Raw genomic sequence first — 17,032 nt, 5'->3', positions numbered from 1 at the left:
AAGTACAATGAAAGCCCGTACATCGGTGAAGGACCTGGCTGCTGGCATGTGAGTTTTTATCCCTGCTGCTGCGTCCCCTCTCCCTCCCCCGGCTCTCTGTGCTGCAGCCACCTGTTTCTGGCTACACCTATCTCTGGCTACACCTATCTCTGGCTACCTATGCTGTGAGCACCTTCTACTGACTACACCTATCTCTGGCTACCTATGCTGCAAGCACCTACTACTGGCTACACTTAACCCTGGCTACCTATCCTGCGAGCACCTACTACTGACTACACCTGCCCCTGGCTACCTATCCTGCGAGCACCTACTATTGACTACACTCTGTCCCTGGCTACCTATCCTGCGAACACCTACTACTGACTACACCTGTCCCTGGCTACCTATCCTGCGAACACCTACTACTGGCTACACCTAACCCTGGCTACCTATCCTGCGAGCACCTACTACTGGCTACACCTGTCCCTGGCTACCTATTCTGCGAGCACCTACTACTGGCTACATCTAACCCTGGCTACCTATCATGCGAGCACCTACTACTGACTACACCTATCCCTGGCTACCAATGCTGCAAGCACCTACTACTGGCTACACCCATCACTAGCTACCTATGCTGCGAGCACCTACGACTGGCAACACTTATCCCTGGCTACCTATGCTGTGAGAACCTACTACTGACTACACCTATCACTGACTACCTATACTGCGGCCGCCTATCGCTGGCTATCTATACTGCGGTCACCTATTACTGGCTACACCTATCGCTGGCTACCTATGCTGCGAGCACCTACTACAGACTACACCTATCACTGACTACCTATACTGTGGCCACCTATCCCTGGCTACCTATACTACGATCACCTATTACTGACTACACCTATCCCTGGCTACCTATGCTGCAGCCACCTACTTTTGACGGTTATCATACCGTGGAATTTCATACCGTTGCAACCCTAGTGTACGCACCGTCGGTGGACTGATAAGGCTATTCCTGAACGATCAGCGGATCATTCAGAAAATGCCTTATCAGTCCGCCGACAGTGCCTACTGTCTGCTGAAAGTCCGCCCAGCGGGAGGGTCCGACGGACCCGTCATTGGCTTCTGTAGTGCGTGTATACGCACCTTTACAGTAGATGGATTTGTATGTTTTGAATAAACACTGTAAAACTTTCTTTATTTTAGATTGTAAGCCTTTGGCAGGGTCTAAAAGCCTCCCCACCCCCAGTATGTCCTTCTTGATCTTGAAATCACAAAATTGTGGAAAAAAGGGGAGCTGAAACCAGAGACACTTGGCTAAACGTCTTCTTGATCTTGCGACCCCACCAATGACACCCTTCCCCTGGTTTAACTCAAACTTGAATTGCTGAGTCTCTGTAAAATCGCATGATTATGTATCTTATACCATGTTTGCGTTCATACCCTAGTTGCTATGTTATATGTTGTATAACCTTGTGCTACCTCTCTGTCTGACACCCTTTGTTAACATTGTACGTATACCTATTTATTGTCCAGCGCTTAATAAATAAATAAATAATAAAAAGAAAATCAGTATGACAAACGTGTTTACCTTATCCTAAGAATTAGACATTTGTGAAGATTTGTGAAAATTTGCAACATTTTTTCAGCTATATATTTTAGTACAGGTTTGAAGATAAAATAATTTATTTTGCCAAGGTAACAAGAACATATTTCATGCTGACATTTTCTCCTCTGTAAATCTAAATTGAGATTGAAACAAAGAGATTGTCTCTTGAAGTTGTTCTAAAAATCCCACCCTGGCTTGTAGCTTCCTCATAGGATACAGAAAGAGTGAGACCAGGTTATAATTAGCGTAACCCTGCTGGTGGGATTCTGTAAAAATGCCACAACACACACCCTTTCAGACGGTTTGAACTTTTTCTTGGTACATTTTCCTGTGGTTCCACCAATCTGGTATATCTGATCATGTGTGCTAAATGTCCCAATGTTCTGTACGTGGGAGAAACTGGACTAACTCTGCGCAAACGTATGAATGGACACAGGCACACTATTAATGATACCAAATCTGGACTCCCAGTTGCTACACACTTTCGGTCCAACGGACACAGCATGGATGATCTTCGTGTCACTGCCCTGAAGGGTGGTTTCAAAACGTCAAATGATCGATTAATAGCAGAAACAAAATTTATAAATTGGTTCAAAGCTGTGCAGAACGGTTTGAATAAGGACAACAATTTTTTATATTGGTATGAGACTGATGATATTTAAACTTTCTCAGCCATTCTAGCTGAACTTGTAAACTAAGAATTTACGATACCTCTGGGTCAATCTTAATCCCAGGGCTGTGAGCATCGTGTAAACAAGGATCCTTATCTTAGCTAATAACCTCTAACCCCATTCAGATGGTCTGTTTGAATTAAGGCATCTTAATGACATGTATTTATGCTTGAAAAAAATATCTGTTTTCCCTTTTGATGTTGCATGTATATAAGCTGTCTGTACCACCAGCTTGCAAACTAACAGGATATAAGCCCGACGAAGGCTGCAAGGCCGAAAGCTTGCTTATTTTTATTCATTTTTAGTTAGCCAATAAATGGTATCATCCTGATTTCAAACTTCTTGCTTTTTCTTAGTCAGGCTCACAAGCTGATGTCATTCTGTCCTGTTTTTGGCTTTGTTTTTTTCTGTCTTAGTATATTTTAATTCAGGTGAAAAACTGTTTCATTAAGCTGTGCAAGCAACTTGAATGACCTCAGGAATATAGATCAATTCACCTCAATGCACAATTAATCCTAATCATATTAATCAGATGTGTACCAGAAATCAGCTGAGGTTCTGTCCAAACTGCTGCTATCCAGTGCAGAATGAAAGCATTATACCCCCCTCTCTTCCTTAGCTACATGTGGCTAGTTTCTGACTTTACTGATTGCAATCCCAAAAGTTTTTATCCTCAGAATCACCTGAAAACTGTCAATCATTGGGTGGGTGGAGAGCAGAGAATTATAGGAAGCATTGTTTAAACTGATCATATCTCCCAGTTATCAAATATAAGCATCCATCCTATCTCAGCATAGTAAATAGTAGATATGTGGTTAGTTAGCACTTTGACTTGTAGCCCCAGAACCACCCCCCATACACAGCTCTTTGATTTTCCATGCCATAGAGTCTCATTCTTGGTGCTGCAGCAGGAGAGGTCACAGCATTTTTGCTGCTTTTCACATGTCTAGAATACACTTTACAGGTAGTCCATGACTTACGAACAACCTGGCCCAGAAATTTGAAATTTGATTCTGTGGGAACAGGTCAAGATAATGTTTTTCCAAAAAGACCTTGTAGTTCTTAATGGTTCTTAAAAATGGTTCTTAAACTGGTAAAATGACATTATGCTGTGGTACACTGAGAGCACAGGGAGATAGAGGTAACACAGTGAGGGTGGGCAGAAGTGGCACGAAGGGGGACACTGAAGGCACAGGTGAACAGAGATGGCACAGAGGGGGACACTGGAGAAACAGGGAGGCACAGAGGAGATACAAAAGACAGAGATGGCAAAGTCTTTTGACTTATCAACAGATTCAGGTTAAGAATGAATCTACAGTCCCTATCTTGTTTGTAAACCAGGCACTACCTGTATTGTCTGGTATATCCATAGGATTTCATATGGAATTTGCCCTCCTCTTTTAGCCATAACAGCTACAGCTCTTCTGGGAAGGTTTTCCACAAGGTTTAGGAGGTTTAGGAGTGAGCCTGTTTCACAATCTCCACTCAATTCATTCCAAAGGCCCTGTGCAGAGTACATCTGATTTCAGCGCAGGGCGAGCCAAAGGATGGCTCTCCCTGCTGCTGGCTAAACGCCCCATTTTTACAATACAATACAATAACATTTCTATAGCACTTTTCTCCCATAGGACTCAAGGTGCGTAGGCTCTCTCAGATTCATTAGTTGGTAGTAGGATGAAGTATTCACACAACAAAAGTGATATTTCTGCAAATGCCAAACTGAACAGGTGGCTTTTCAGTCTGGATTTAAACACGTCCAGAGATGGAGCTGTCCTGATTTGTTGAGGTAAGGAGTTCCAAAACGTAGGAGCAGCATGACAGAAGGCTCTGGGACCAAAAGTTTCCAAGTGGACTCTGGGTATGACTAGATCACATGTGTTGAACTCCAGGCCTGGAGGGCCAGATCCATGCCAGTGTTTAGGATGGACTGAGAAAGAAAGGAATGTGTTCTATCTGATGGACCACACCTTTCCTGATTCAGACCCATCAATTCATTTGAGCTGTATAAAATATGTGAGAGGATCTCAGCCTTTGTAGGACCGGTTTGACATACCTGGACTAGATTATTAGAACCTGTGGATCTGAGATTGCAGGGATTGCTACACAGCTGCAACATTTCTTTCATGTATCCAGGGCCCAGATTATTTAGTGATCTAAATGTCAGTAGGCCAATCTTGAATAGGACCCTCCATTCTATAGGTAGCCAGTGAAGGAAGTGCAGAACTGGCATTATGTGGTAGGTTGGTTAATAGTCTGGCAGCAGTATTCTGAATCAGCTGTAAGCGGTACAAGTCCTTTTTTGGAAGGCCAGAGTAGAGAGCATTGCAGTAGTCCAGTCGGGAGGTAATGAAGGCATGAACTAAGGGTGGTAGATCTTCTAGGGGGATGAGGTGCTTGATTTTTGTGATGTTCTTCAGGTGAAAAGAGGATGATTTCACCACAGCAGAGATGTGAGTTCTGAAGTTTAAATCCCCATCAATTAGAACTCCCAGGCTACGCACATGATCAGAGCTGTGTAGATCCGTGCCTCCTATTCTCAGTGGTGAAGACTGCAAGTTAAGTTGTTTTGTTGTCATGCGCTGCCCTCCGATCAGAAGGACTTCAGTTTTGTCTGCATTTAGTTTCAGCCAGTTGTCACTCATCCATTGCTGTAGTTCACGTAAGCAGGCGTTTATAGTTGGAGTTGGGTCTGTCACAGCAGGCTTGAAGGAAAGATATAGTTGGGTGTCATCCGCATAGCAGCGGTATGTCAGGCCAAGTTTTTGGATTCGTTTTCCAATCGGTAACATGTAAATCGTGAAGAGCAGGGGAGAAAGTATAGGGCACCCCATACTTAAGTGGTACAGAGGTGGACAGGAAGGGCCCCATAGAAACGTTTTGGGTTCTGCCACTCAAGAAGGATTGGAACCACTGAAGAACTATGCCATCAATGCCGCAGTATTCCTGTAGCCTGTTTATCAAGATGTCATGGACAACTGTATCAAAGGCTGCAAAAAGGTCCAGCAGTATCAGGATGGAGCACTCTCCTCTGTCTCTTGCCATGAGCAGGTGGTTGCATATTTGGATGAGGGCAGTTTCAGTGCTGTGATGTTTCCTGAAGCCAGACTGGAATGGTTCATAACTGTTGTTTTGTAGGATTTTGGCTTCTAGCTGGAGGTATACGGCTTTTTCAATTAGTTTACCCAGAAAGGGAAGGTTAGAGACAGGTCTGTAGCTGGTCATTGCATCTGGGTCCAGGGAGGGTTTGATGATTGCTTTCTTCAGTAAAGCAGGAAATATCCCTGATTGTAAGGAACAGTTTACAAGTTTGAGGAGTACCGGTACAAACAGGTCAGGGCAGTTCATCATGAACTGTGTTGGGCCAGGATCTAGGTCACAGGTAGTTTGGTGGAGGTGAAGGAGGATGCTTGATGTGACTTATTCATCAATTTCTTTGAAGTTTGACCAATGTGTTACGTTGTCTCTGCTAATGGTCATCTGCGCTATATTAGGCTCAGATGCTGTAAGTTGGATAGCGGACCTTATAGCGTAGACTTTGCCTGAGAAGAAATAAGCAAATTGGTCACAGAGGTCCTTTGAAGACTGGATATTACGTTTTTGACATGCCGGGTTGTGGAGTTTTTCCACTGTGTGGAACAGTTGGGCTGGTTTGTTAACTGCAATTGCTATCTCATGTGATAGAAAGTATGACTTTTTCTCAGTAATTACCTTTTGGTAGTTCTTTAAATGGTAGTTCTTTAAGTGGATTAACTCATGTTTGTATTCTGGGGACTGAGATTTGCACCACAGTCTTTCAAGCTTTCGGCCTTGTCTTTTCAGCTCTTTTATAGGGTCATCAAACCACTGTGCATGATGATGTGGAGTAAGATATTTGGTGCACAGAGGAGCAATGGTCTCAAAGGTGGAGGACACACATTTGTTGTATTTAAACACCAGCGTATCAGGGTCCAAGCTGGAGTCAGTCAATTCATCAAAGCTGAGGTTATCTCGGATATGTTGTGGTGTTAGCCCCTTTTAAGCGGCAATATTTTATTTGATTCTTGAACTGGTGTTTGACAGCTGGTATTGAGAGGGAGACGTGAATAGTGTGATGGTCTGACCAGGCACTGGCTATCAACAGCCCAGTATGGAATATAAGGTCCAGAGTGTGACCTTTCTTGTGAGTGGCAGAGCTGATTGCTTGGAAGAAGCCAAGCTCATTTATGGCACAAGGTAGCTCTATTCCTAATTGCGAAGAGGGGTATCCACCCATGTATTGAAATCTCCAAGAACAATTAAATACGATTCCAGCTCCGAGTTTTCGCAGTTAGGAGGGAGATGTAATACGGGGTCTGGCAACCACCGGAGCCCCAAATTACTGTTACGCAGGGCACGCAGCATAGCATTGCTGCTTTGACGGCTCCCAACTTCAGCGCTCGCCGCTGCTCGCAGAAATGATCTGCTTCGCCTGTGCAGGACAGGCCAGGTCCTCCACATCAAACTTGCTCATTCAATTCTTTATGGATCTTGCTTTAGGCACTGGTGCGAAGTTATGGTGGAACAGGAGGGGCTGTCATCAAACTGTTCAAACAAAGTTGAGAACATGATTTCTTGGTATTGTGAAGCATTCAGAGTTATTTCCACTGGAACTAAGGAGCCAAGCCCATCCCCTGAAAAACAACTCTACACCATAATGATCAAATCTGTCAGAAATCAATGTCGCAATGTGGCAGCCCAAAAGTAATTTTGATCAATGTACAGCTAAAATCAACTGAAACTATCAATCCAGACTGCTGGAAAGCTGTTGCTCAAGAGGGCTCAGTCACGTGGGTGGCAGAAGCGGAGTTTAATTTTTAGACAACCAATGGACTCGACGAACCCCCACCAGGACGATCTCCCCCATGTCTATTGTGTTCTTCTTGCGCCCTTGGTGAATGTTGAAGCGGCGCTTAAAGGAACACTGTGTGGGGGTCAGGGGAAAATGAGTTGAACTTACCCGGGGCTTCTAATGGTCCCCCGCAGACATCCTGTGCCCGCGCAGCCACTCACCGATGCCTCCGGCCCCGCCTCCGGTCATTTCTGGAACCACTGCACCTGTGTTGCCGTGTCCTCGCTCCCGCTGATGTCACCAGGAGCGTACTGCACAGGCATAGACCATACTTGGCATGTGCTGTACACTCCTGGTGACGTCAGTGGGAACGAGGACACGGCAACGCAGGTGCAGTGGTTTTCAGACTTTAAAGTCTGAAATTCCATAAGTGGGCCGGAGCATCGGTGAGTGGCTACGCGAGCACAGGATGTCTGCAGGGGACCATTAGAAGCCTCAGGTAAGTTAAACTAATTTTCCCCCAACCCCCCTACAGTATTCCTTTAAGCTTACCTGTCTCCTGGTGCACTCCTGTATCTTCTCTCCATCACCCCTGAGCACCCAGTACCCCATGACCCAACGGCACATACAAGGTCACATACATTCCACCAAGTCACAGGGTACTGACGACTGGTAAGATAAGTCTCACAAAACTACTTTAAGGCTGTTCTTGTAAATCTCTATCACAAATCAAAACCCCCTCCTACTCTCAACAGGATGGGTGGGCCTTGCCTTGCAATTTGTCGCCTGATTACATATAGCTATAAACTCAATGTTAAGATTTCATTACATGTGTGATCTATTTCTCACTTTCATTGTGGGCCTTTTTGCAAGGATTGAAGTCATGGAACTGCACATCGTCTTCTCTCCACAGATAGAACTTAGGCTTTGAAGATTAAGATGATGATAAACAATATTTATCATTTGTATGTACAACTGTACTACCAATTTACTGCTTGTTAATAGTCTATAGTTTGCTGAGTAAACAGCTTCACAGTGCCTGTGATAGTGGGCCAGGTGGCTGCCTTTAAGCCAGCAAAACTCCATTTCCTGTATGGACAATCCTTTCCAGAGCATTAGATCGTCCATCAACATTTTCATTGTTTTAATATTCTTTTTGTGTTAAAGGAAGCCATCCTTTTAAGCAGCTTGAAGCAAACTATAGCTATGGCAGCTTGCCAGACTTAGAACGTGCACGCTTCCTAGGCATGGACAACTTCTATGTTCCTGATATTGTGTCTTTCATGTCCATACCAATGTCTCATCACACAAAGGCTAGATTACAGATTTTAGGCCAGGAATCACTCGGACTTTAGCACTATTCATAGGAATGTTAGGATGACCCGTAACCTCATATATATTATGCTGCATTAAAAGTTGTTTTTTAAAAATTAAGTCAGACTTACATATACCCATCCACAATGTAGCCTCCTGAGCAGCAGCAGTTTTTTGACATTCATTGGTTTCAATATGATAAATATTTAATACTTCAATAACAATTCTTATTATGCTTAGTATTTTAAGTTTTAGATGTGGCAGTTACCATTGGTAGTTTTGGGGGTGATTCATGCTGTACCCAGAATATGTGATTGTATAAGACAAGGGGTAAAACATTATTATTTTAAAGTTCACTTCAAGCAGTAAAAAGGACTCTTCAATAAATACTAATATTTGTAGCATCCAAAGTGCTTATTTCCCTGCGATCCTAGTAGTGATGACATGACCGTTGCCTGGGCATGTGAACAGGAAGTTAAGGAAATTTCTTTAGTAAAGATACAGACAGGAGTAAAAACTCACCCCCAGAATTCTAACCCTTCTCCAGACTAATGAAAAGTGTTTATCTTTTTCGCAGCAGTAAAGATTTATGTTCATTTCCTGTTATTATAACACCCTTCACAAATATACATATACCTCCCTTTCCCAGCATGTTTGTACAGTTGTCATTGTTCAAAATGTAACACCTAGTGATAGCTTGACGCATATGAATGCATCAGCTAAGAACATCTCTGTGTGACCAGATCATCCAAAAGCATTTCAAAATCTGGTGAGAGTGCATAACCCTTTTTTATAGTTCACAAATTTGTTTGCATTTAGAAATAAAAATCCACAGAATGACTCATCAAGTCACAAATTCCAGTACAACAAATCTCAGAGATTGTAGGTGGCATTCTAATAGTAAAATCTCAGCAGAGTTTCTGTTTTTGTCTGCCCTACCACATTGTAACTGTAGCATCAGCAGGTAGAGTGGGTGGGAAAAAAAATCGATAGGAGACCAGATTGTAAAAAGTTATTCGAGTACATACACAAGAGGCTACTAAAATCCTTGCACATGCTCTAATCATATCTCGTCTTGATTACTGTAATACCCTACTCTGTGACCTACCAAATGAGTACCTCACCAGTCCCTTCTAAACTCTGCTGCTTGTCTCATCCACCTCTCCTCCCCCTCCTCTGATACTGCCCCGCTCTGCTAACCCCTCCATTGGCTACCTATCACCCAAAGGATCCAGTTCAAACTCCTAACACTATCATACAAAGCTCCACCCAGGCTATCCCCTCCATGCATAACATGCATAATCAGAGGCGTATCTAGAGGGATGCAGGCATGGCTCGTGCCATGGGCGCAACAGCACCATGGGCTCCATGACTGCCCTCCTCCCTCGTGCTCCACTACCTTACTGAGAGATGCCTCTCCGGTGTTTGTGCTTGCTATCACTGGAGGACATCTCTCGCTACCAATTCTGGGGGTGGGGGGGATTGTACTGGGGGGACTCCTCTCATTACCTATACTGGGTGTGGCTATTTATACTGGGAGAAATCTCTCACTGCCTATACTGGGGGGGGGGGGGATTATACTGGGAGGACACCTGTCACTAACTATACTGGGGGCTACTTATACTAGGGGACACCTCCGATGACTACCCACACTGAGGGGATGACGGGGGGTGGTGCTTAGACTGGGGGACACCTGCCACCATCTATACTGGAGGGAGGGGTTACTTATACTGTGGGACACCTTTCATTACCTATACTGGGGAGCTGCTTATACTGGGGGGGGGGGCACACCTCTCACTGCCTATGGTGTAATTTAGGGTCTGCCTGTTACGCTTGGTGGTATATTCTCCACAGTCAGCACGACATGCATAACCTGACGTGAAGGAGGTACACACGCTAGCACAAGGAACCAGGATATCCCCAGTTTAGTGAAGGAGAGGACTGACTCCAACAGGAGATGTGGCGCACAGAGCAGGCGTAGATCCGAACAGCCACAAACAATCCTTCCACTGTAGTGGCTCAGCGCAAGGTAGCGCTGAGAGCATAAACCAGAACTCAGAAGATCAGGACAGGTAACAGAATGAACGCTTGCTTAACTAGTCACTGCTTAAGTGACAGCAAGCGTTCAAAACAAGACAGACTGGAATGAGGCAGCCAATGCGATTGCAGCGGTGGCGTGCCTAACAAGGACAGACGTAATACACACAAATATACAATAGGTATGATTCCTAGCGTATTATGATACAGCTATCAATGAACTACAAACGACTAACTGACATAAGCAAGGAACACTAACTAAGAACTGGAGCAGGACAAGGAACAGGACTAGGAAAGATTTGCTACTTTTACGCAGAAGTGAGCGCAATCCACGCAAGGTAACAGGAACAGGACTGAACTAGCTAAGCACGGGTGATCACGATACGCGCAACCTACCAAAACGTGCTGGAAACTGACTGACTGAACACAGGATATAAAGTGTTCGAGTACGTATATATCAGCGACACTAATGTATTAACGTAACACGAATACAAGGAAAATAACAAACACGCTAGTATGCGTATATATTGGCAATGAACCGATATATGATGCAAGACTAGCAAAGTAACAATTACTGATAAACAGAACAGAACTAGAAGGACTCACTGACCCCTGCGCAGGAGTCAGTGCAGTCCACACGGACTAGGAACGGGGGGGGGCCGAGATAGAGTAACAGACAGATCTGAAACTATGATAGCCCGAGGAGCCCTGCAGGAAGCAGATCTTTATACTGAGGTCATCCAATGGGAGCAGACATGCAGATTCTCACACAGGTGAATGGTAATCATTCAATCCTGAGCTGGCCAGAACTGCAGAGCCACTGCAGATGGAATCAGCAACTAGTTTGAGTGCAACCCAAACTATGCAAGCAAATACATGTAATGACATCAAAAACTGCTTGTCTTCAATAAAACTGCAGCCAGCAGTACATGCTGCAGACGTGATCATAACACTGCCATAGGCACTATATTGCTCAGATACGCCCCTGCATGCATTTCCATATTAATCTTCAGATATCATCCATCCCAGAACCTTAGCTCCTCACAAGAGACCCTCTTGTTGTCCAGCTTGGTCACCTCCTCTCATTCTCGCATGCAGGACTTCTCACAAATGTGTCACCTTTCCTTTGGAACTCTCTCCCACAGGCTGTCCATCATGCTTCAAGCCTGGAAATTTTCAAATATACCCTTAAGGCACACCTATTAAGACAAGACTATAATTTGCTATAATTTAAAGCTGACTGCCTCATCTGCTAACCCCTTTGTTTACTCCCCCGGTGTCTCAACCCCACTAACCTCTAAAAAGAAAACTTGCAAGGGCAGGGACCTCCCTCTTTTGTTTCCCGTTTCAGTGTAATTTATTAAATGAACATCTATCATTATTGGTGATGTTTTTCAAACTACACATCAATTATATCTGTACTTGTGTGATTTCTTCTCCTAATTGTATAGTATGTTGAACTGCTTGTGTATTATTGTATGTTTTGCACGTTGTACAGTGCTACGAAATATGTTTTCGCTCTATAAATAATAATAATAATGTGATTTATTTTTAGCAAAATTTCTAGGATGTCACCATTGCTTGACCTCATGCAACACAACACTACCATAGCTTTTACCTTCTAACACACGTTACTGAATGGAAACAATGTCTTGTTGCCTCAACCAAATTCTGCAGCAAGACAACAAGGTATATTACAGAATCACCATACTCTTGTTGAGAGTAAAACAGATTATGGTCCATATGCAATTAACTTTTTTTTCCTAAGTTTTTTCTCCATGGTGATATTTTAACACATTTTCAATATAATGCTTTTTAAACCACCAGCGAGCAAGTTCTGAAAAGTTATTTTAAAGAGAAGATGAAAAATTATCTTCCTACTAGCAGAAAACTCAGGAGAAATTGTTAACTGCATATGGGCCTATGACTAATTAAGCAAATGTTGCTGACCATAATCAGCACAGCAAGGCCTATGACTACCCTTAGGACATGCTGGTCTTCCATAAATCACTCATCTACCATCCACAAACCAAATTCAGAATCTTCAGATCTACTACTTTACAGTTACTGTAAGCACACAATTGTTCACTGAGCTAAAGCCTGGGAAACTGACATTGGGAATAAGGACACAGAGATTGAAGAAGAGGAAGTGCCTTAACAGGTCCAGAAGACCCCATTCTGCCTGTTGAAAAGTATTTCCTGTTGCATTGAGACATAGGGGATCTACAGTTTGGGAGTATTATTTGATGTTTAACTTAGATGTTAGCTTTCCTTTCTGTCACACAGAGAACCTGAATATTCTAATTTTGGACCCATATCCATCTGGGTATGACTTAACAATCTTCCTGCACAGAAACTTATGGCAAACCAGGTACGCTTGGGGTGAATTTAACAACACAGTGCTGCTTTCTTTAAAACTATTTCCACCTTCCTGCTTACACTGTGCAGCTATAAGCAGTACCCCAATAGTACAGACTTGTTAAATCTGCTTGTGATTCGTCTCTCTTTGTATCGCACATTGATTACTGAATTCCACAAATCTCTTGCAGTAGATAGCGAGTGAGGGCCTTATACAGAGAATATCTGTTGTTGATTATTTTCAATATACCAGTAAATAGCAAATACTTTAAGTTAAATTAGTGGGAATCAACACAGTGATCTATGTCCCTCCCTGCCATTTGAACCCCCATGCATGAGAGATATTGATCATTATAAACAAATCTATCACTGAACTTCCCAACTCTGTTGCAGTGGATACTAGGTGTAGGCACTACGTAAAGGAAATCCATCATTGACCACATAAGCAGTCATTTATTATTTAGGAAAATGCAAGTGCGTATCAATGGTTATTAAGTAGTGAAATTAAGTAGAGATACAAATGTCCCATATGGGAAAAGTGAGTACACCCCAAATACCTAAAATTGAAGCAGTCACATGTACCCAATCAGATGCAAATGATTAGAACAGCATTTAAGACAATCTTGGAGAACTCTGTTTTATTTAAAACATATATATAGCATGCACAGTTAGTTTAATGTATTCTTTGTTGCTGAAATGTGAGGTCAGAGCAGGATCATTCACCTGGCAACCTAGGCAGGTGCTTGGGGCCTCGTGGGTATTAAGGAGCCCACCTGCCACTTAATTGACCTCTCTCCACTTGATCATTCCACTGTTCACATCTACAGTACAAGTGGAAAGGATTTCAAACTGCGTCATTTTGCCCAGGATAGGCAGTTCCAGCAAGGCCACTCACAGAACTGAATGCAAGAAGCTGAAAGAAGTCTGTAAAAATCGCACAAATTCATCACATGATTTACAGAAGTTGTAAATCAAAGTACTTGAGTTTACCACTAGAAAGAAGCTGCAGAAATCAGATCGACATAACCTTTTGGCCAGAAGGAAGCCTTTGCTGTCCCAATAGAATATCATTGTAATACTAAATTTGCTTATAAGCATTTAGACAAAGACAGGACTGATGGAACAGTGTTCTGTAGACAAATAGTTATTTGACTAGAATACTAAAAAATGTTTAGCAAAAATGGAAAAAAAGATTTCACCAAAACAGTAAAGCATAGTGGTGGAGGCATTATGATTTGTAGTTGCTGTACCGCACGAGGGCCTGGGTAGCTCACAATCACAAAATATGCTATTAATTCTTCATTGTACCCGTGTTTATTAGAGGATAATGTGAGACCATCTGGTAGAAGATAAAAGTTCAAACAAAAATTAACCTTGCACATGACACGTACCCTAAAAACTACAATAAGTCCTCCAAGAAATGGCTGGTAAAACAAGATACTTCAGTGGCCAACTCTGAGCTGACTGTCAAATACTGTATTATCATTTTTTTTTATTGATTTACATAGTTGCAGAATCTTCTTCCCATCGGTATCCTTTGGGGTGGTGTGAAACATATTGTACATGAAAGAAACCTCTTAAACTTTCTGCATGAGGGAGTGGGAAACAAATTTCTGCCAGTTAATGTCAGTCACTGGCTATAAAAGAAGTGCCCACTTGAGGTTGTTTCTGTCAAAGGAGTCACTACCAGGCATTTGAGCTGAGGGTTTACTTATTTTTTTTCATAGAACGATATCATGTAAATTTTTATTAAATATTGCTTTAAATTGTTATTATTTTATTCAGCTATGGCATATTCATTTTTATATACAAGAACGGATTCATGTTAAAAACAAATCTACAGTCCCGATCTCGTTCTTTAACCGGGCACTGCCTGTACTGTTTAAGGGCCCTTTACCATTTGCGAAGTGATGCGAGTGCAGCTACCTAGCTGCATTGCATCACTTCCGCTCTCATTTGCGTCACTTCCACATCTCCCGATGCGGAAATGAATGGAGAAGACGGTACGTGGATACGGGCAGCGCGCAATGGAAACTGATTAAAAGATTAAATACTTATGATGAGAAATGCTAAGAAAACTTTACATTTATTTATTATTTATTTAGTATTTATATAGCATCGACATATTATGCAGCGCTGTACAGAGTATATTGTCTTGTCACTAACTGTCCCTCAGAGGGGCTCACAATCTAATACCTACCACAGTCATATGTGTATGTATGTAACGGGGTTTGGCTTGTATATTACTTTTTTGCTCAGTTGAAAATGTTGGTTACATTATACAAATATTGTAGCATAGATTGTATCATGTATTGCCAGTCCAGCTTCAAGATGATAGTTATTATTATTATTATTATTTATTATGTGTTTGTAAAGTGCCAATATCTTCCACATTGCATTACAGAGTCCATAGTCATGTCACTAACTGCCCCTCAAAGGAGCTCACAATTAAAATCCTTACCATTGCTTACTCTTTAACAGAATTAAAGAGACTCCGTAACAAAAATTGCATCCTGTTTTTTATCATCCTACAAGTTCCAAAAGCTATACTAATGTGTTCTGGCTTACTGCAGCACTTTCTGCTATCACAGTCTCTGTAATAAATCAATGTATCTTTCCCCTGTCAGACTTGTCGGCCTATGTCTGGAAGGCTGCCAAGTTCTTCAGTGTTGTGGTTCTGCTATGAACTCCCCCTTCCAGGCCCCTCTATGCACACTGCCTGTGTATTATTTAGATTAGGGCAGCTTCTCTCTTCTCTCTTATCTTTTACAAGCTGGATAAATCGTCCTCTGAGCTGGCTGGGCTTTCACATACTGAGGAAATTCAGACAAGGGCAAAGCTGTTTGCAGGAAGAAAAGAGCAGCCTGAAACTTCAGTGCATGAGAGATGCAGGTGGAAAGAAACACTCTTGAGATTCAAAAGGAAGGGTGTATACAGCCTGCTTGTGTATGGATGTATTTTCTATGTGTGGGCATACTGTACATCAACCTACTTCCTGTTTTGGTGGCCATTTTGTTTGTTTATAAACAAACTTTTTAAAACTGTTTTTAACCACTTTTAATGCGGTGGGGAGCGGCGAAATTGTGACAGAGGGTAATAGGAGATGTCCCCTAACGCACTGGTATGTTTACTTTTGTGCGATTTTAACAATACAGATTCTCTTTAAAACAATACTTTTCAAAATAACAGTTTGCGCATAAATGGGCCACCCTAGTTGATGTGTGCTACCCTGGAGGCCTGTATAGTGATGCCTTTGGTTGGGTGCACATATAACAGAGCATACAAGGTCGCGTTTTATGTCATGTGCTGCTTTTTTGTAGGCGTTTTTAGTGTGTTTGCATTAGCGTTTTTTTTTACCGCATATGCATTTTTCTAGCATTTTGCGGGCGTTTTTCAATTGCCTGTTATGCAACTCACTAGGAAGACAACAGGAAGTGGAAATACATCAGAAAACAATTTTAAAAATGCATATAAAAAACACATGAAAAACGCTTGCGTTACCATTGACTTTCATTATGTTTTTGATGGGTTTTTGAAAATGATGCAACAAAACCAGTGTTTTTGAAACGCATATTTCAAAATGCATGAGTTTGTTTTATGCGCTTTTTGATGCGGACCATTGACTTGCATTAGCAGCAAAAACACAGCATTTTCCGCAACGCTAGCGTTTCTGCTATGTGTGTTCCTAGCCTAAATCTCTGTGAGCTATGTGTTGAATATATATGTATATATACAGTACATATATATGTAAATATATATATATATATATATATATATATATATATATATATATATATACACAGTTATACTATTCGGCAGCATCAAAGAGCATCAGCTGTCCCATATGTGGAGCTCCCTGATGACTGATTCCTTTATCTTAACCACAGCCCCAAAGATTGAGACATGCCTGCCCTCGGCATGCAGTATCAGCAGCAGCCCTGTCCTCTGAGCTGCAAGAGGTGTATTGTATCTTCCCTAGTAAGTGCTCTTCACAAACCACACATAAGGGTGAAGCATTTTTGAATGAAACAGTTCTGATAGCAACAGATAGTTGCTTCCTGCCTTGCACTTTAGGCTATTCACTGGGAGGGGTTAGCACAAGCAGCTGGAAGGAAACCATGAAAGTGTATTGCATACACTGCAGCCTCTTGATACTAACTGGGTCTGGGACACTGAGCTGATTATATACTTGAGTGGGATTACATTTCATGCAACCTCATGGTGTGGTGTTGCTGCTTTGTGCATCATCAGGTAAGTGGG

At 42.4% G+C, this 17,032-nt stretch overlaps 1 protein-coding gene across 4 annotated transcripts in view; it reads left to right on the top strand.

Annotated features, from left to right (window-relative positions):
• The window catches only part of ARHGEF3 (Rho guanine nucleotide exchange factor 3), a 679,117-nt gene that overhangs the window by 282,877 nt on the left and 379,208 nt on the right, over window positions 1–17,032 (top strand). Inside the window, exon 1 of one of the 4 annotated variants that reach the window (XM_068253701.1) lies at window positions 16,925–17,023. The exons of the other annotated variants lie outside the window; for them this stretch is intronic. Coding sequence (XP_068109802.1) covers window positions 16,991–17,023 — 33 coding nt within the window. The 5' untranslated portion in view covers window positions 16,925–16,990. Of the gene's footprint in view, window positions 1–16,924; window positions 17,024–17,032 lie in introns of those variants that run through there. 4 annotated transcript variants of the gene reach the window in all.

The sequence above is a fragment of the Hyperolius riggenbachi genome, chromosome 9 (genome assembly GCF_040937935.1).
Source record: "Hyperolius riggenbachi isolate aHypRig1 chromosome 9, aHypRig1.pri, whole genome shotgun sequence".
Taxonomy (NCBI): domain Eukaryota; kingdom Metazoa; phylum Chordata; class Amphibia; order Anura; family Hyperoliidae; genus Hyperolius; species Hyperolius riggenbachi.
Note: the sequence above shows the minus strand (reverse complement) of the source record. Positions and strands in the feature narration are given on the sequence as shown.